Raw genomic sequence first — 21,725 nt, forward strand, 5'->3', positions numbered from 1 at the left:
TGTCTTTGCCTGCGCGTCTGCTAGGTGCCTCCCGTGCGCATGGTCCCTCCTCTGAGCAACCCCCACATGTGTATTTCCACTTTAAGCCTCTCTTAGCATGTGTCTTTCCCTTGGCAAGCCACCTTGCCACCCCTGGGGTTAAAATATTCCACCTGCGGCTGGACACCCCAGTGTTCTCCATATGCATCCTTCGGGTCATATGTTTATTCTCTAAGTCCCCCCCACCCCCCTCTGGGTTGGCAATAATTGCATTTCCCCTAAACCTTGGGATATGCTCCCCAGTGTACCTTGGTATTCCTGTGCTAAATAGGAGTCCTTCGTCCGTGCCAGTCTCAAGACAGGGATCTCAGATTTACGCTGGGCACTAGAAGCAGCCTAGAAGGTGGCGTGATTAGACTGGTAACCCCATTTGTCGTCATCCAACGTAACTCGGAGTGACAACGAAAGGGAACGTCTCGGTTACGTATGTAACCCTCGTTCCCTGAGTAGAGAGCGGAGACATTACGCCTTCCTGCCACTTTCCGCTGTACCGCAGCGATCGCTCCTCAGCGAAGAAACAAATCTGCATGTTGCCGGCGTCCTCCTTTTATACCCACGAGGTAAGGCGGAGATATGCTATGCAAATTCCGAAGACCCATGGCATTTCTTTGCCATTGGCTCATTTTGTAAAACTCGAAATTGATAGGCTTTCTAAGCGAAACCCCATTTGTCGTCATCCAACGTAACGTCTCCATTCCCTACTCAGGGAACGAGGGTTACATACGTAACCGAGACGTTTTCTACGCTATACAAGAATGTTAGTTTTGTCTAGCTGAATGCTCTCACTGAGCTTTTTAGATACAGATTTTAGCAGTAGGAAAAAATGCACTAGGGAAAGTCAATACTGTCCACAAAAAGAAAATTGACGTTTGGTCACACTTTATATTAGGTGTCCTTAACTACTTTGTACTTAATGTGTTCATATTTTATTGCAAAACACTTGTGCTGCTATTGAGGTGGGATACAGGGAAGGTTAGGGATAGGTTTGATGGTATGGGTAGGTTTATGGGTTCAACATGCAAGCATTTTAAAAATGTAAGTACAATAATCATGTATTTACAAAATAAGTGAATTGTATCGAATGATTCAGAAATGTGTTACATATAAACTGAAAAGTCACAGATGCTTGTTCAATTTTTCAAGTTCTATTATGCCATCCCCTAAAACCACACATTCTTACATGTGTTACTATTGCTCTTCCATGACGAGGAACTCTGAATTTTACATGTAACACATTTCTAAATTTCTTAAGCTGTTGCTGTTTTGGGGTTGTGACATTCCTTTATGTTCAAAAAGGGTAGTGATTGTGCTGGGCAAACTCCATATAGCCTACTGTATGCTACCAAACTTGATTGGTTGATTGATAAGATTGTTATTCCTATTTCATTACAATGGCAGGCCATTTGCCAATTTAGCAGACATTCCATGTCATGGGTATTTATGTAATATACATGTATGTCCAACAGATTTTGATCTGAAAAAAAAAAAAAACTTTAGTGTAATGTCATATCACAATCGTTGCAAATTGTGCATGCTTATTCGCACGTGTCTAGTGTGACCACGTCATCAAAAGCAAGGTAGGTAAAAATGGCTCCCTTCATTCAAAGGGTCAAAGAGAGTGTGGAAAATGGTTGTGAAAAAAAATAAAACAAAGTCCTTTACAAACACTACAAGTAGACTTCAGGGAAAATAAGATAAAAGATATGTATGATATGAACCCCCTACGAAATACCTCTTATCTGAAGATCAGTGATAAAATGAAGTGTCTAAGCTGATATTGGTTGCAACGCCAACCCTAAAGTTGAATTTCTACAACCATCGCATTGTCTAGCTTTGCCTTTAAGTGCTTTCCTTTTTCTGATGAGAGAACTTCTATCTTTTGAAATAGCTTGACTCTTTATTGCTTTTGAAACACCTCCGGCACTCTTAGCCGATGGAGAACAAAAGGATCGGCTGCCAAGAGCTGACTTCGTCAACAGCACAATCAAACTCTCTGACTTCACAGGGCGAGAGGAGAGACGGATGGGAGGATATACTCATGCAGATAAACCAAATGATGCTGGTGTGATTCACAAAGCCTTTTCTTATTCATACACACAGCCTACAAATAAAAACATTACACGTGTCAAAATAAGCAGAAACAAACAGCACAAGGCTCGTCAGTGATTCCTGTTGTAATTTGAATTGCGATGTTTGCACTGATCCTGAGGCTGTCAGAGATGCTGAAGCTCTAAGAACCTGCACAAGTCAAACAGAGAGAGTGAGGAATAAGAGACATATGCTGAAGGCACCTGAGGAATATGTTTAGAAGTATGAATGAATAGAAAAGAGAGACAATAAACTGTCTTTGTATTAAAACGATTTATTAAGCAATGGGTGGCTATTTAGGGCCAGGTTTTCTAACAGCTTGCTCCAGCGCAGACCCTCTTTTGGCGTTTAAAAACTCATGTCAGGATTTACAAAAGACACACAGTGAAAAAGCGCTGAAAAGGTGTGGACAGGGTTAATTTTACGGCTGACCTTATTGCATATGCGTAGGAGTTTCCCTTTCAGATGCAAAATTTATGGGAGGAGAGTATTTAAATGACTATGGTTGACACTATTCAATTTACTGGTATTTGCACCATTATTTAACGCCCAAAAAAGCATGTCTTAAACCAGATGCTAATTTGCGCTGCTCTTGGTAGATTAGATTGATCATTATGGAAATGATCCGGTGTCACGATTTGGTCTTGTCTGTTACGTTTTGGTTTGTTGATGTCATCTTCCATATCTGTCATGTGATTCCCTGTTTGTCACGTGATCCTGCCATGTGTCTTGTCATTGGTTAATCGTCTGTTCATTGTTTACAGGTGTCCCTTGTCTTGTCATTAGTCTGTGCATTTAAGCCCTCATGTTTGCCATGTGTCTTGGTCAAGTTTTGTGTTACCTGTAAACCTCTGTTGTGTAAGTTCATGTTTATGTATTCATTTTGACTTTTTCCATGCCATGCCATGTTTTTGTTTTATGTTAGATCTTGTAAATAAACTGCACTTGGGTTCTCATCAACACTTGCCTTCAGTGGATCCATTACATCCTGCTGCGTCTGTGCTCTTTAATTTATGCGTCGTCAGTAGATCACGCGCAGAACTTTCCACTCCAATGGGCATTTTTTGGAATTGCGCTCTCCCGCTAATTTGCCCTGTTTAGTACATCTGACCCAAAATATGTTAGTGTAAATTAAGAATTAGAAAATAGTGCAATAAAAAAAATAATGTAATAAATATTACCCTTGATCCATATGTAAACCTCTAATAAGGAATTTCTGTGAATTTTCACAATGATCAATGTGTATATTGACAAACAAACGGACAAAAGACATTATTTGTTCTGTACAATTAAGATTAATTAAGATTTGAAATTTGGGTACTTGATCTCTTTTAAAATTAATTAATAGTCCTACTAAGCTAAAGGCACATGAAACACTCAAAATCAGGAACCTGTCCTGCGTGTGTAAAAATAATTAAAATTTTGGCTAATTTATTAGCATAATTAATAGTTAATTTATTTATTTATTGATAATACTCAAAATCAGGAACCTGTCCTGCGTGTGTAAAAATAATTAAAATTTTGGCTAATTTATTAGCATAATTAATAGTTAATTAATTTATTTATTGATTGACAGCACAACTTTTAGTGTGTTTAGTAGGTTTAGTGTGGCGTCCACATGTGAAAGACTACTATATTCAGAACTTAGGGCAGAAAACCAAACCAGCAGCCTGCCGCCAGACAACCATGAAGCAGTGGGACTGTTGAAGAGGACTCTGCAATAAGCCATATGTAAAGATAAACAAAAGTGAAGATTAAACAGGGGAAGCAATTCCAAGCACATTTGCCCATGACTATCATGCTCTAGCAAGCTTGTAAAGTTTACAATGCCTCAGCAGTTTAATCTGAGTATGATGACACTATAACACAGCTACAAAGAGTATATTGTATTTTGGAGTTTCGTGCCACTTTTATAGAAACTATGAATAATGTTTAGTGAGAGAAAGAGGAGAATCAGGACAAAACACATGCAGGATTCAATTCCCAGATAAGCACCATGACTGAACATGTTTAGAGCATGTGATTATTTCAGTCTCAAACTGTCTGTAGCACATCAGGAACATGCACATACACACCATTTTTATAAAATAGCTTTTTCATCAAAACTTGTTATCCAATGTGAAAGAGAATCCATTGTGGAAGAGAAGTGCACTCAATTGTACTGAATGCGCACTTGTAGTGTACCTTGCATATATATGAATGAAATAAAAGGCCAGTTAAGGGTACTGTACTTAAAAAGATTACATTTTCATAACTGTTCAGGTGACTGTAACACACTTAAGTACAATTTTAAAGAGTCCACTTTTTAATAATGTCAAATTAAAAGTTTTACTTTAAAGTACATTTTAAGTCATGTTTTAATAATCTTTTGTTGTGCTTTAGAGTACACTTGTGTTGACTAACATGCTAAAGCACGTGTAAAGTTTGTGATTATAAATGTAAAAGTGTGTTATTAGGTATTACATTAAACATGTATTTTAAGTTTAGTTATTTTTCACCTGTGATTATGCTTTGATGTTAAAAACAGGAAAACCAAGGAATACTAACCTTACAAAAAAATATGTAATGATGGTACTGTGAAAATAGAAAAAGGAAAAAACATTGATATTTTTCAACATATACTAATCAACATGTGCTAAGAAAAGCCCTTAAATGAAAAATGAAATTCATAACCATGATGAATACGGATGTATCGGGATGATACGGATGATATGTAAGTACTAGTAATACTACTACTTCTACTACCATACTAGTATTGTCATGATACCTTTTTGGTGGATACTCCTTTTTGTCATGTTTCTTTTTGATGAAGAGCTCATACAGAAGGACCAGGTGTTTATCCTAAAAGAGACTTTGAAAGCTCGAGAGAGAAAAAACAAAATAATGTAGATGAGTTTCCATTCCTAGCCACACAAGATCTAGTTCACAAAGTGACCGGTAGAGGACTCAACCATTGCTGTAGAGCACATTTATATGAATTTGACAAAGAAGCCTTCACATCCTCACCTGCATATAGTACATTACACGATGGGGGCTGAATTAGATGCGACACAGGCTGCTGAAAGTGAAAAAACCGAAATGCACAGACCGAGCACACAAACCTGCTGCTGCTCTCCTTGAATGCAAATAGCACACTTCATGATGATTTTCACTTACTGACGGGATGTGTGTTGTTTTTGAGTGTCTACTGAGACACTTCTGAAATATATCAGAGCGTTTGTTCCCTCCCGACCTTGAGGTTGATGTGACCTTGTTAGTCGTTCTGGACCAAGCAAACGGCCTCTGTTGGTCCATAGCTCCCCATGGAGCTTGAACACACACACACACACACACACAAGTGTCTGCACACCTACATTCGTGTGCACTCATGCATTCTTATGGTCGCTGTGTTTTCTTTGACAATGTTTGCGGAGTTGGAAATAGCTTTAATAATTTACAAAGTTAATTTCCTGGCCGTACTCGGACCAGCGCAGTTCAAACACGAACGCGTGTGACAAGAAATCCCCCGAGCTGTGCGGTGAATGAGCTGTATGGAGAGAGAAATGAGTGTGTGTTAGTTTAGCTGGAGGCTTCACAGACTCTGCTGTATTGACTGTATGGCTGCTCTGGGTAATGAGATTCCAATGTAAACGCTTGCGGATGGGATGAGACTGGAAGCTCATTAAGTGTGGGATAAAACCAACCTATTCCATCCAATATCAGTAACTATCATGTAAGAGGTAAAATAACACTACAAATTGCATGTCACAACATAACACTCGAATGAGGAATGCCTACAGGTCTAGCTTCATTAACATTTGACCACTGATCCTCATTGGCTACTTGCAGTGCCAGTGTTTTCAGTATTTTGGTAAGCCCTATTTTTGTAAGAAAATGCTAAAAAATAGATGATAGTTAGGAAATTGTAATGTGGAAAGAACAGGGCTATCAATTGAAACAACTTAGGCTCACTGGAAAAACGTGCCTTAGGTGACACTTCTGTCGACATTTCAAGTGAAGTTTCATTGCTTCTAGCACGTCTTACAACACTTTGAATGTGAGTGGAGCTAAAAGTGTGTTCAGTTTAGTTCTAAACAGACGAGTGTGAATTTGGCAACACTTTATTATGTTGGTTGTTGTATGTATCGTGGCACTACTGAAATGAAATATGCGGTGAGTGGTGCTAAAAGGTTTATGCTTTATCATATTTGAAAATAACGTACCATACACAAGCCCTAACCCTAAAACCCTACCCAAAACCTAACTGATAGTGTTAACAAAAGCAAGCGTGAGATAAAAAACATATTTGCTGAATCAACCAAGCTATTTAAGCTTCCTAGCTCTTATCGTGACTAAAATTTTAATGGGACTTGTATCTGAGAACTCCGCATCATAAGTGCTGGGCTGTATCAGGTGAGTTACCAAGCAAGTTTACCATGTCAGAAAAGCCATACATTTTATGTGATGCAAATGCCAAATTGTATTAATTATGCGCTGAGGTAAAAGTGTTTTGAAGTCATGAGAGTATTGGGCAACAAACCATGCCTTTTTTTTTTATCAGTTTTCTGCCCCAGGAATCATAGTTTGAAAAATCAACAAAAAAAGTTGTTGGCGTTTTACTGCCACTAGTGTAAATTTCACCTGGAGACTGCAGTGAATTGTATATGTACAAGTATGTTGTTGTTGTTGACTTTTTAGTTTTGCAAAAAAATGTAGATACATGCACGTTTTTGCAAAGAGAATGGGTTGAGTTCAACGATTTAGTGGGATCATTAATAGTAATAATAATAATATTATTACTCCTCCTCTGCAGTCAGAAGCATCTGAGGTCGCTTTGTGCCACTTATATCCCTGGTCTGCTCAATCGTGCCACCGACGAACAGCCTGTGGCCCCGGCAGAGTGGAGACTCCATCCCCAGCAGCCCAGCTGATTTGGGACCACTTCGGGGCCGCACAGATATATCTTTTTGCCTCCCCGGACTCGTCCCATTTGCAGTTGTTCTACTCCCTGACCGAAGGGACCCTCGGCACGGATGCACTGGCACACAGCTGGCCCCAGGGCCTCTGCATGTATGCGTTTCCCCCAGTGAGCCTTCTCGCACAGACACTGTGCAAAGTCATGGAGGAAGAGGAGCAGGTCCCAACCGGACCTGGTTTCCCGAACTGATGCTCCTCTCGACAGCCCCTCCCTGGCCAATTCCTCTGAGGGAGGACCTTCTCTCTAAGGGACAGGGCACCGTATGGCACCCGCGTCCAGAGCTCTGGAAACTTCATGTCTGGTCCCTGGACGGGACGCCGGGGTTCTAGGTGATCTACCACAGGCTGTCGTAGACACCATCACTTCTGCGAGAGTACCCTCTACGAGGCATGCTTATGCCCTGAAGCGGAACCTGTTCGTGGAATGGTGTTCTTCTAACCGAGAAGACCCATGAAGATCTTCGATCGGTAATGTGTTTTCCTTCCTGCAAGATGGGTTGGAGCGTGGGCTGTCTCCCTCCACCCACAAAGTGTATGTTGCCTCTATTGTCGCACATCACAGTGCAGTTGACGGGAGATCCGTGGGGAAGCACGACCTGATCGCCAGGTTCCTGAGGGGAGCGAGGAGACTGAATCTGCCTTGCCCCACTCTCTATACCCTCTTGGGACTCAGCTCTGGTGCTGAAGGCACTGCAGATACCTCCCTTTGAGCCATTACAGGCAGCTAATTAAAAGTCCTGTCTATAAAAGCAGTGCTCCTGCTTGCTTTAGCCTCTATCAAAAGGGTAGGGGACTTGCACGCATTTATGGTCGACGAATCATGCATGAAATTCGGGCTGGCCAACTCTCACGTAATCCTGAAACCCTGGCCTGGATATGTGCCCAAGGTTCCTACCACTCCCTTTTGGAACCAAGTGGTGAACCTGCAAGCACTGCCCCCGGAGGAGGCGGACCCAGCCCTGGCTTTTCTCTGTCCCGTTCGCACTCTGCGCCTGTACGTCGACAGAACGTAAAGCCTCAGGACCTCAGGCCAGCTATTCGTCTGTTATGGAGGCCAGCAGAAGAGAAAGGCTATCTCCAAGCAGAGTTTGGCCCACTGGATAGGGGATGCCATTGTTATCCAAGTCTATCTGAGTGGGTCATAAGGAACAGCAGTGGACTTCCCTGGCCTAAGCCCTTTCCCATCGCTGCCTCAATAAATGTGGGGGGTTCAGGAGGCTTACGTAGGCACTGGAAGGTGGCAGCACTAGTACCCCTTTTCCACCAAAGCGTTTTGAGAGCCGGTTCGGAGCCGGTGCCTGCACGCGAACCAGTTCTTTGTGTTTCGACAGCCAAAGAACCGGTTCTCGGCCAGGAAAACTGGTTCCAAAGCGGCACCAACTCTTTGCTGGACTAGAACCAGAGAACCGTTCTTTTACCACGTCATGCTTATGTCGGGGGCTGGGGGCGGGTTTAGATGTGTCCTAAACATCTTTTCTGACCGCAAAGCCAGGAGAAACATTTGCAGAAACACGATGTAGTCCGCCATTGTAATTGTTATGCTTGAAGTTGGCGCAAGCGTTTCTAGCTTTTTTTTTATTTATTTTTTATTGAAAACATTATGTAAGCAAAGAAGAAAACAGTCACAAAATAGAACAAATAAACGGAGAGAAAAAAAAAGACAAGACAGGTGTACATAACTAATCAGAAAAGATTACATATCAAAGGAAAAGATTAAAAGACTTACATATTTCAATTGTTTTTAAAGCCTTCTTGGTTCACGAGTTAGAGATAATCCCAAAGTAATGTTGTACAGTACTTGCAAGCGTTTCTAGCTGAGACGTAAAGCGACGTACACAGTGACGTAACGACGTCGTTCGCTGGGCGCTCTAGAAGTGGAAAAACAAACAGGTTCTGAGGAGGTTCGCAAGTTGAACCAACTCCGAACCAACTTTGAACCAGCACCAGTTCCGAACCCGTTCTTTTTTGGTGGAAAAGGGGTATAGGTGGCGTTTTAATTGGGATCCCAATCAGTATGGTACGTCGGACTACGTCGAACGTGACCGAACTGAAAGGGAACGTCTCGGTTACGTATGTAACCCTCATTCCCTGAAGGAGGGAACGGAGACGTAGTCCCGTCGCCACTAGTGCTGGGTCACCGCTGACCCCGGGCTCCGCTCAGCTCCTCAGCGAAAAACAAGTTTTGCGTGCATCCGCTTCCGTATTTATACCTGCGCTGCGGGGCGGAGCGCGAGATGCAAATCTCGCACGCCAATGTGCATTGGCTCGTGAACTACTTTTAAACAGGAAATGACAGAATATTTACTTACATATTTACAGCAGGTCTAATCGCACGGGATTAGTATTATCTGAGATAATTTTCCGGACCTTTTTACAGAAGGTAAAAGTTGCTGTAATCTTTACTGACATTGGGCCTTATTCATGAAACTGAGTAATTTGCGCGTAAAATGGACCTTTACGAAAACTCTCCTCCAGATTCACAAATGCTTCGTATACCACAGATTTGATAGTTAAACATGTGTACATTAATGAATTCCAAATATTTGTAAATAGGGCACGCATGCACACTCATCCATAATTAGCATAATCCCTGCCCATGAGTTACAACTATGCAAATTACATGTCCAGGAACTCTGTGGAATCTTCTGTACTTCCTTCTCAGGTTTGGCTCCAGTATATTGCATAAATGCTAAAGAGACTAATTGGCCAGATGCCTGGCAAAAAATATTCAATTATCGTGTGTTCACCAAAGCATTTTTAGCCAGCTAAAGTTTGCCTGATGCTCTTCTGAAAACGGCCAGCTGGTGGCGCTTGAAAGCGCAGCTTTTTTCTTGCTGAGATACTGTGGTTGCAATGATACAGAATATCTATGGCAGTAATGTGATACTACAGTAATATCTCATTATGAAGAATATTACTGAATATAAAAATGCAGCAAATACCAATATTAACTTCTCCATTGTTGTTCAGTCGTTGTACAAGTAGGATGATTGGTCGGTGTAGCATTTGTCCCGCCCCTCCTCCACTGTGATTGGACAGCTGAGTAAAAAGTGACAGTGACGAGGGCTGCCTATTACTCAAAGTTAAACAGTAAAAAAAAAAAAAAAGAAAAAGAGGGCAAATCAACTCGTGAAATAATATTATGGCACATAGTCATATGGCACACATGTCAGCAGTTTGCCTAAATTAGAACACAGTACGTTCAAATGTTTTACGTACCACTTACACGTGGACGTGGTAGGGAGCAGGTGTAAATTTCAGTCGTACCAACTAACATTTTCGAGAATCCAAAAATATACGTCAGAGTGGCTTTACGAACGATTTACACAAAAATTTGTTCTGCTCATGTTTCATGAATGAAGCCCATAATGTCCATAATGATTACTGAGATGGCACATTCGGACTGGACTAAAATCACTGAGAATCTCGGGTAATAATTACTTTACCCCACCTCTCCATGTAAAACTAATCCAGTCCAAATAAGGCTTTTAATGTATACTAAAGTCTAAAGCTGCAAAATATGATTACAAAATAAATTTAAATATGATTTTAAAAAAAGACAAGGCTAATAGAAATAATGCCTAAATATACATAGAAGCAGCCAGATGAATACATATTTTGTGAATGCACTCTCTTAAAATGTGACTGCGACACGTAGACAAAGAGAGGCAAGAAAACATCACCTTCATCATGAAATGAACTATGCCAAATATCTAAATTCAAGGCAATATATGTGGGGTTGAGAGTAACAGGAGAGTATTTAAAGTTTCAGCTCAGCAAATCTTCCACTGTGACCTTGGAGAAAGTCAGCCCATCTGAGGGAAAAAAGCGATATTAGTAATAATAGAGAAATTAATAAGATGGCAGGGCAGCCTGAGGGCTGGGCAGAGGAGTCTTTTGGGTGGGAGGGTGGTGTGAGGGGGTTGGCTAAGAAAGGGATTTGGGGGAGGAGGAGGGGTTTGGGACATTGTAAGCGCATGATTTCCTCAGCAGCGGCGCGACAGCCTGCGCCGGCACACGTCAAGGAGGAGCAAATCAAAGCGAGCGCTTTTGATGAATATAAAACAGAGAGTCCTGCTGAGAAGCACTCTTGCTCTAATCACACAGCCGCGGCCACAGCGCCAGCCCCTGCCGCAATCCCCCCAACCCTGAGCCAAATTAAAGGATGGGGGTTGCAAGGAGAGGAGGACGGACAACGCAGACAATAGTAACAAAGGCTTGCTGCAGAATAGTAATAAACATCCTGCTCCTCCAGAAGTCTGAAGCTTAATGTCGAGTGGTAGAATAGAGGAATATGTGGGGCCCGGTTGGGGGGCAGCAACAACGTGAACAGCTTTTTGCCCACAAACATTTGACAGAAACCCCCCTAAAGTTTATTCAATGATGGTTCATCAAAAAATTATAATTCTGTCATCATTTATTCACATTAATGTTGCATGGAAATGCAAACAGATTTCTAACAGGTTTCTCCACACAGTATAACGAGACTGCACACACACAAAATGCACGCACAGAAAGACTCCTCAGTTCTAGTACCATACTGAGTTCTCTTTTTCATCTAATCGTGCTTGAATAAACAAAATTTGTATTTTTCAATGAGTTCAAAAGCAAAGTCTAAAATTAACTAAAAAGTCTTAAATGAATGTAAAGAGTTGGGAGAACATAAGATGTGTGTCAGTTCCGTAACACATGAACCAGGTCTTAAAGAGACAGCAGCCTAATATTCCTGCTGCAATCCGTGTCATTAACGGTAATCAAAGAACAATAGAAAAAGAAGCTTTATTAAGGATTAATCTACATATAATTGGGCAGTTCTGGGCTAATGGTTAGAGAGTCAGACCGATAACCCGAAGGTTGCAAGTTTGATTCTCAATACCGGTAGGAAATGACAGAGGTGCCCTTGAGCAAGGGCACCTAACCCCAAATACAGCTAAATGTGACATTTATTAGAATGGGTATAAGTGAAGAATGTTTTAACTTCACTTAAATTAAGAGTTCATATTTTTTAAAAGCCTATTAAATGTTAAAAGTGATGTCGAATGGCTATAATTACTCACTTCATCCCCAGAAATTGAGAAAAAAATCTTGATTCATCATGAATAATTATTGAAAAATTTTTGAATAATTAGTTGTTGTTTTTTTAAATTGATTGATAGCACAAATATGTATTGTGATTTGTGAAATGTGGCCTCTGAACTTGAGTAACCCTGGTGTAAACAGGTAAAGTAGACGTGAATATGTCGGAAAGCATTCAAGGGCCGTTTAGGGGTCTACCACAGTATTATCTCGGGATATAACGTGCCCCAGTGCTTTAAAAGACAGGGTCAAAGGCACAACAGCTCTTCACTGTTGAGTGTGTAGCTCAGCTCACGCGTCTCAGGGCAAGCATGCCTGTTAGCATCTCTTTAGCTTCACCTTTAGAAGAGTACTTCAGATTGTCGCACAACAAGTCCAGGAGCACTTCACTTCAATCTTGACTCTTCAACTCTGTATTGACCTTCGTATGGAATCCAGCGACAGAGCCCCGCTAGCATTACAAAGCTTCAAACCCAAGACTGCAGCCCTCCAAGGCACTAGCCTCATGCAACTCCCAGGGCAGCACTTGTCTCAGAATTGGGAGGCTGCTCCCACCCAGGCCCTGAAAGTGACACATGCGTGGTTGTCACCAGTGTGTCACCTCCTGCGCACTGAAGTATGAGGCAATTTCCTGCGAGCAGCGTGTAGCTGAGGAAGGGAGAGGGAGAGGGACCGGCCGCACCCCTGCTCCAGTGTTCTCTTTGATACTGTCAGGGAAGAGTAATGGTTTTCTGTTGCTGCAGCTACTACCAAACTAATGTTGTGTGACTTTGGCTCTCCTTTGCAATGCGTTTCCGCTACAGTGAGGGCAAGAATGATGGGTAGGAAAGAGGAGAAGAGCAAAGTAGGGAGATAGAAGGCAAGGGTAAGGATACTGACAGCCCCTGGGGTAGATGGGAAATACCCAAAGAGTGGGCAGTAAGAGCAAGTGGTTTGACACAGATAACCTTCCCCTTCTACTTACCTTGCCCATCGGCACCACAGGAATAAAACTGCATCCTTTACAAACCGCCACAGTTTCTCTAAATATAGAACTGGTTCACAAAAAAAAAGAATATTTCTATAAAGTCTGTATTTATAATAAATAAAGCACCAGCGAAGTAGCCTATACAAATCGAGAGCTATGTTCCAAGCTTTCATTTGGCGTGATTGATTTGTGTGACAAAACTACCCATATTTAAGCTCTAATAAAGGATCAATGGTGTGACAATTTTTTTCCAGATCTATTCATTTTTATATTCATTTTTTTTTTAAACATTACTCAATGACATAAATACTTACAAAAAATACTTGTTTTTCATTTTAATAAAATGGGACAGGAAAAGAAGAAAATGTCAGGATAAATAACTAATAAAATATTAAAAATATTAAAAGAATGATTATTTTAAATAAAACATTAAGTAACTCTGCATAATATTTCATTACTATTTCTAAGAAAAATAAAATACTATTTTAGTAAAATTGCTTGTTAATATTTGAAAAACTTTTGTCCACCAAATCATAAAAACATAAAACAGCAAATTATATCACAGACAGGACCCCTGCAGACTCTCATGACTGTGTTGGTTAAAAGTCTCTTAATATATATGATTATTTGATTTTCTTGGCAATGGTGCAAAATTTGGGGTCAGGGTGCAAAATGTCATGTGGTGTGACTTCCCAAAAACATAATGATATTTATTACAAATCAATGCATGATACTTGTAAATACACTTTTTTTTTTTACATAGAAAAATATATTCTAAAAAGACTTGTGTATTCATGGTGTAAGGGAAATATGTTACTACTTTTTATCTGATGGTTACTCATTTTTAGAGTCATTAAATCAAAACTTTTCTTGAAAATGGTATAAAAGTTTTTTTAAACCACATGGGATCAAACTGAATCCAAAAAGTACATTTCCGAGTACTTTTTAAATTAATTTTTTCTTGATCGGGGACACTTTCATTTGTCATTGACTTGTCTGTCGCCTGACATTTCACCTCTGCCAAACAAATCCAGAAACCACTCTATTCCACAATGAACAGAAAGAGACACTCTCAAGCTTTTAAAAACAGCCAAATCAATCACCTACACTGTCTCAAACCACCTTAAGACCCTTGATATTTGATTTTACTTGAGGGTCACAAACCTCAGACGAAAGAAAAAAAAAATCTCTCGGCTCCAGACGTCACCTAATAACATGAAACAACATGCATAATTACATCCTGAATCACTGCATCCAACCATACCAAATCCAATAACCGACTGACGAAAAATCACTTTTTTTCTCCTAGAACAATTTTCGTGTTAGACAAAAACAAAATGGACTTCGTCACTGTCTATCTATTCGCTCCACATCTGACCTCTTTCCCATTTCTCTGTCATGGATTTAATTGCCATCTAATCCTATCCAGAAATTATAAGATAATTATACCAAATTAGTGCCTGATTAAAATTGCACAATATTACAATTCATTAGAGTTATCTGACTCCCAGTGTCTCTGGGCTTTCAGCCAGATTCATGAAGATGTCAGTGGACGGAGGAGGGACACTGGTTCCATTCAGCTCCTGCTTCAGCTTCATCAGAACAGCTCCACACACACTCTCGCTGATCCTCCAATCACTCAATAGGGTTGGGGGTTTTCATATGTGCACTTGAAACCAAGACAAATTAACTGCACTGGGGCCTCATGTATAAAACTTTCTGTAGATTTCATCCTAAAAGTGTGCCTACCCACAAAAGGTACATTTTGCGTACGCACAAAAGTGAGTACCGCGCAAAAAATCCCTTTATAAAACCCAGTCAACGGAAGATTGCTCAGGGTTTAGGAAAGAGGTTTAAAAATAAGGAAGTTTTGTTTGTTATTTTGGCCCAGTCAGCTCCTGAATCAGAAGTCTCAAATTAAGTCAATAAATGTATAATTTATCATTGTAGTCTTTCATGTTGCACCCTTTCCCCTAGACGGAGCGTAACAAGCTTACAACGCCAATTTTCATGCATAACAGCATCTGCATATAATTCTATGCATATTCCCACCCATAATGTATAGAATAAATAAATTAAAAATGCTATAAATTACATTTCAGAGAAGAGTTATTTGGAATCTTTCAGACAGGCCAAATAGTATTTTTAATTGCTCTAGACAAATCAAACCAAAAGAGAATCTCACCATCAAGATTGTACTGAAAATGCAGTAAAATAATAAAGATGAACACCGATCATTGCGTAACTTACTGTATAATGGCTATTCTAATCCAATGGTACATTTACTTTAATTCATGTTCTATAATAAACAGATCTCTGTTTTGATCTCTGATTGGATGAACTGCATATGAAGCGGTTCACAAATCTTATGTACCATTAACTTTTATATTTAATGTACCAGGTTGTTACAATGCTCCCTAAACAACATACAGCCAGGATAATGCACTACATTACTTGTACTACAAAACAAAATAGTTTTATTGCCTTGTATTATATATGACTGCACAATCAGTTGACGTGAGAGCACAAAAGAACTTGGGTTCACATACACTCTCCATCAAGATTTCGCTGAAGATGCAAATTTCCAATTCTGTATGAACACAGATAATCTTGTTTAGTATTTAAAATAATTAAAACCTTCATGATATTCATTTAACTCCAACACCTTTTTCAACACGTTTGATTTGTAATAGGAACCATGCTGACATACGGTTAAGTGTGAGTGAGGTGTGAACACACACACTCGTAAACAAACGCTTATAACATTCAGCATGTCGCTGTTGCTCTCAGCCAGTTCTATTCTAGTCTCGTCTGAACCATGTACCTGAAAAGAGAAAAAACGAACTTAGTTTAGTTTGTCCCTCTGAAGGACAAAGGACAAACAGAGAGTTATGAAAAAGTGAAGTATGTAGTGTCTGCAATACTAGTGGTTCCAAGTGGAATTACAAAAAAAAATAATTAACCAACCTTGAAAGCACCCCTTTCGCTCCTCTACCAATTCAAACATCACAAACAGATAAAAGTAGACTACTTTCAATAAACGGTCCACCATCTTAGGAATACTTTTAGATGTGTTGATATGTGTCATAAGTAAACAATTAAGTCGAGAGTTAACACGAGCTTATAATAAACCCATTCAACATATCTGCACTGATGCATCAGAACAGTTTGAGGCTGTCTACATACATCAAAGTTAACATTATAAACTGATACATTTGTCTTTCTGAACAGAAGAGTCCATTGCAGAGCCTAGATTCGCAATTCCCTGTTCGCTTTGACATGTCAATGACCTTTGAAGGTCTAAATGCAGCAAATTCTGGCTTGAACTTCTGTAACAGAAGCTGAATCTCTTTTCCATTTTAACGAATCTGTCATGGGTATAGTTGATCTGGAAAGAGATTGGCAGATCTGAGAGAAGCACTCAATATTTGCATGATGCTCGGGCAACACAGTGTTTATACTTTAGGGGAGATAAACCCATGAATGGCATACTAACAGTAGCCAATGACCAATAAACTAGGCAAATATTTTATTTTTAACATAAAAAAAAAACTTTCAACAAGTTCAACCATAAAGTTAATCTTGAGTCAACATTCAAGATCTTAAAAGCAAATACTGTCAATGTTTTTATGTACAAAAATGTTGTTGTGATAGTAAAAAATAGAGTTCGGTAGGTACTGAAACTTAAAAATGTGACGATACCAGCATTTCCCACAAGCATTTTGAGCGCTGTTAAACGGATTTTTAAACACTTCTGATTGGCCATTGTGTTGACACGCTCAACATATACAGTATGTCTCTGATTGGCCATTGTGTTGACTCGCTCAACATATATTTCTGGGATTGGCTTCAATGATAAACGCTTCAAAAACATGTTGTCTTTGACACTCTTCATCGAGTGCTTACACAGATACAAACGGGAGCGTTTGAAAGCTGCGTCTATCAGCGGATCCGTCCATCAGTGGATATATTAAGGATTCACTGATAAGACAACTTATTTTAAACGCTCCTGTGTGTATCTATGTAAGCGCTCGGTGAAGAGCGTCGAAGATGTCATTGTTGATCATTGTAGCCAATCACAGACATAGATGTTTTGTGTATATGTTGAGCGCGTCAACACAATGGCCAATCAGAGGTGTTTAAGAATCCGTTTAAGAATCCACAGCGCTCAAAATGCTAGAGGGTATCGTCACATGTTTTAAATTTCAGTAGCGACTTGGTACTTCGAAGTAGATACTTTTGGCAACACTAGTAAAAACCCTTCAGGTTTCCCATCTTCACAGGTTTATTTGTAAATCAGTGAGTAGTAGAGAATGCCTGCTGTAGTTTTAACAAGTATTATGCATGTGAAAAACTTCTTCAATCAAAACCTGACATGCCAATCTTTCATCCAGTCATCTGGGCTGAAGGGGAACATTGAGCTGATTGAATGGTTTGCTCTACAGCTTCATTCCTGCAGTGTTTCTGTTCTCACACCGAACATCCTAAAAAGTCGATGAGATGCTCAGCACACTAAATTTGTTGCTCCCTCACTCAGGGATGTGGACTAAATGAAGAACATTTATAGACTAAGAAAATTTGATGAAAAAATATGATGCAAATTCACTCTACCATTTCCAGTATTTAGTTACTGTGTAATGTTGCTGTTTGAGCATAAGCATCTGCAAAGTTACAACGCTCAAAGTTGCTTTTTAAGGACTACAACAAACGGCTGGTAGGGACTACACAACATTCCTCCCGGGATAGTGACATCACAAACCCTACAATTTGCATAAACCCTCCCCCGGGAATGCGATTAACAGATTATCATGACAGAATATGCTACATGTTGTCACTTTTACTTGAGTCTCTCCATCATTTTCTGACTCTGGTTTGAACATAAAGCCTTAAAGTTTTTGAAATGTTCAGTGCATGTCTGTGTGAGGTAAAAGGACACAAACTGTTGAAGCTCCACCCTCTGTGCCGGGAGCAGCAGCTCATTTGCATTTAAAGGGACAGACACAAAAAACGGTGCGTTTTTGCTCACCCTCAAAAAGTGACAATTTTAACATGCTATATAAAAATATCTGTGGGGTATTTTGAGCTAAAACTTCACATACACACTCTGGGGACATTAAATACTTATTTTACATCTGGTGAAAAGGACATTATACCACCCCTTTAAAAATTATACTTTCATTCCACAATGATACATTAAATTTATCAAAAGTGACACTAAGACTTTTACATTGTTACGAAAAAAATTAGGGCTGTGAAACGATTAATCGCGATTAATCGCATCCAAAATAAAAGTTTGTGTTTACATAATATATGTGTGTGTACTGTGTATAAGTATTTTGTATATATAAATACACACACATGCATGTATATATTTAAGAAATATTTGCTTATACTGTATATATATATATATATATATATATATATATATATATATATATATAATTTGTATTATGTACATACATAAATATTTTATATATAAATAAATAAAAATCTTAAATATATACATGTATGTGTGTATATTTATATATACAACATAATTATACACAGTACACACACATATACATATATTATTTAATCACAAACTTTTATTTTGGATGCGATTAATCGAGATTAATCGTTTCACACCCCTAGAAAAAATATGTAGTAGTTTAGTTCATAAATGCTGTTCATTAAAGAATACAGAAAAATATATCAAAAACATTTTCTACTTGATGATGGGATCTTATTTGGAATGTGGGAGAGTTTGAACTGCCCGCAATATACATATGAACTCATTTTTTAATTTCCATTCATTGCGATGTCATGCAATCTTCATTTTCCCTCTGATTGTGAAAATGCTTGCATATAATTCATGATTCATTGGTAAGTTCAAAAGATATTAAGATAATGTTACAAAAGATATCTGTTTTAATAAATGCTGTTTCAATTCATCAAAGAATCATGCAAAGAATATTAAGTAGCACTTTTTTCAACACTGATAATAAGAAATGTTGCTTGAGCAGGATTTCTGAAGGATCATGTGAAAATTCTGTTTTGCCATCCCAGATACATAAAAAATGTATGAAAATAGAAAATAGCTATTTTAAACTGATAATGTTTTTATATATATATGTATATATATATTTTTTTTTTTTTTTTTTTTTTTTTATAAATGGTGAGCATTACCAATCCCAAACTTTTGAGTGGTAGGGAAGGCACATTTCACATGGAGAATATGGGATTAAAATAAGAGAAATCCACGTCCAGATAGGCCTGGAAAAGTCTGTAGTGTGTCTTCTACCTGCTCTTGAAGCTCTTTGACTCTGGTCTCCAGCTGAAGCAGCTGTTGAAGCTGCTGGAGCTCGTGCTGTTCTTTCAGAGACATCTCCAGGTGTAGCTCAGTGATGACATCCTGCAGTTCCAGGATCAGAGCCTCTCGCTCCTCCACCTACAACACATGACCGCTGCCATGTCAATAGACCGTTGTCCATGATAGTTATGTGTTGAGTTGGATGGTTATTAGTGATGATATTAAATATTAAGAATGTCAAAACAAACACCTGGCCACTGTAAGATGTTATGTAGTGACTGCTGCAGGGACATGTTCAGCCTAACAAGCATGTACATGATAAGTACGAGAGTCACCAACAAATGTCCAAACAATGTCCATGTCATGCCATCTTGCTAATGCAGGTAATCAGATTTTGTGTTCACAATGACAGATGTCATAAAACTACCCACCACAATAATAACTATGTTAGAGGCCAATTTTTTTAGTATTTGTTTATTTTACAGTTTACGACAAAAAACAAAACAAAAAAAAACAGGAAAATGGAGGAGGAAAATCATGGACAGACCAGATTTGAACCTGCATGAGCTTGATGTTTTGTTAACGTGCACTACATACTGTGCCATGGCTCTGACAAGCCTAAGAGAAAAAGCACAAAATAATGTGATTAAGAAAGAAATTTAAATTTTTAAAAAAAATATTTTACATATCTGCTACAATAATGTACAGAACAAATGGGTCATTTGCGGCCTTTTCTCATTACTGATATAATTAAAGTTTGTAATTAATGGAGAAGTCTCTTATTACTCTTATGCTCTTTATTTGATCAGAAATACAGGAAAAATGTAATATTGTGAAATATGATTACATTTTAAAAGAACTGTTTTCTATTTTTATTTAGTCCTGTGCTGGCAAAGCAAAATTTTCTGCATCATTACTCCAGTGTTCAGTGTCATATGCGCTGCAACTGAAATCGCGTACTATATTTGAATTAAAATATAAAAAAATAAGTTTTATATAGGATGAATATAGGTAGTATGAATTAAATTCCGCCATGTTGTTACTGTCAAGTGACCTAGCATCATCAATCCACTGTTTTTCGAATACTACGTATTCGAACATACTGTACTAATCTTTTGGTGTATTGTTTTTCGCATACTCAATTTTAGATGCTGTAATGATCTTACTGACTAAATAAATGCAGCCTTTGGTGAGCTTAAGAGACTTCTTTCAAGTATTTCGAACTTTTTACCGGTAGAATGTACATGACAGAGATGGTCCATTGGAAGAATAGAAAACTATGTCAACGAGGGACATCAACACCTTCACAAAGCTCTGAGAGAGATACTGCACCATTCTGTGACATTTTACATATCAACCGTGTGGAATTGCTTGGCAGAAAGAGTGTGTCATGGTGGTGCTTGTAAGTGAACCCCAGGGATTGTATGAATCCATTTTCTACTGCTAAATTGGCCTATGCAATTGTGGTTTACAATATGGGATACAGTGAGAGGTGTAGAAGAAGTGAGATGACACAATAGGATTCACCTTGGAAGCAACAATCTCACTGTGAACTACTTATAGTACCCTGTAAAAAGGTCAAAAGTTCAAAGTCTAAATGAGTGTATGCACTGAAGAGGTCGATCTCATATCATAGAGAGCATAAGTGGGCACATCAGCGAGGAAAATCTTAGATAACACACATAAAGATGTTTTAATGAACATCTGAAAATGTGCACCGATAAATTAGATTGTGATACAGAAGGGTTAGGAAATCAATTTCTCCAGGCACTGTATTCTATCAGATTGAACATCTGATGTTGCTATTGCTAAGCGAGTGAACTCATTTGAGAGCAATAAACATAAGGGCTGTTATGTAAACTGTTCAATGATCTGATCAAGATTTAATTGTGTTTAGATTGACGTATGAAATCCTCAGCAAATCGTGATGCATGACGTATGAAGAAGTGAAGGTTACAGATATTAACTGAAACATGAGCGAAAACTGAAAATGAATCATACATTTTGAAGAATTTCCCTGTAGCTTATGGCACAATACTTCAAAATGATGATTTATCTTTGAATTTGAAATCTTTATTTCGAACATGGAAAAAAAGTAGGCCTAAATAAAAATACAAAACAATGTTTTAAAACATAGGAGAAAAAAACAACAAAAGAGCAGCAAACAAAGTACACTTCTTTCCTGTTAACATACTTCTATTACATATATCATTGTGCTTACATTAATTTGCAGTGAATATTACTTTTTTTTTCTGTTTTAAAGATCATTTCAGCTGTTTTTTGTATGGACCATGTATGGACTAAAAGCAT

General features: G+C 38.7%; 1 protein-coding gene across 7 annotated transcripts in view; it reads right to left on the reverse strand.

Annotated features, from left to right (window-relative positions):
* Positions 1–21,725, reverse strand: part of pmfbp1 (polyamine modulated factor 1 binding protein 1) — a 261,062-nt gene that overhangs the window by 166,139 nt on the left and 73,198 nt on the right. For 5 of the 7 annotated variants that reach the window (XM_077201843.1, XM_077201841.1, XM_077201840.1 and 2 more), the window contains exon 3: positions 19,407–19,553. The exons of the other annotated variants lie outside the window; for them this stretch is intronic. In XM_077201843.1, the coding sequence (XP_077057958.1) occupies positions 19,407–19,553 (147 nt within the window). The remainder of the gene's footprint in view (positions 1–19,406; positions 19,554–21,725) is intronic. 7 annotated transcript variants of the gene reach the window in all.

Source organism: Siphateles boraxobius, unplaced genomic scaffold (assembly GCF_051911475.1).
Source record: "Siphateles boraxobius isolate OS27281-9 unplaced genomic scaffold, OSU_SipBor_1 48, whole genome shotgun sequence".
NCBI classification, from domain to species: domain Eukaryota; kingdom Metazoa; phylum Chordata; class Actinopteri; order Cypriniformes; family Leuciscidae; genus Siphateles; species Siphateles boraxobius.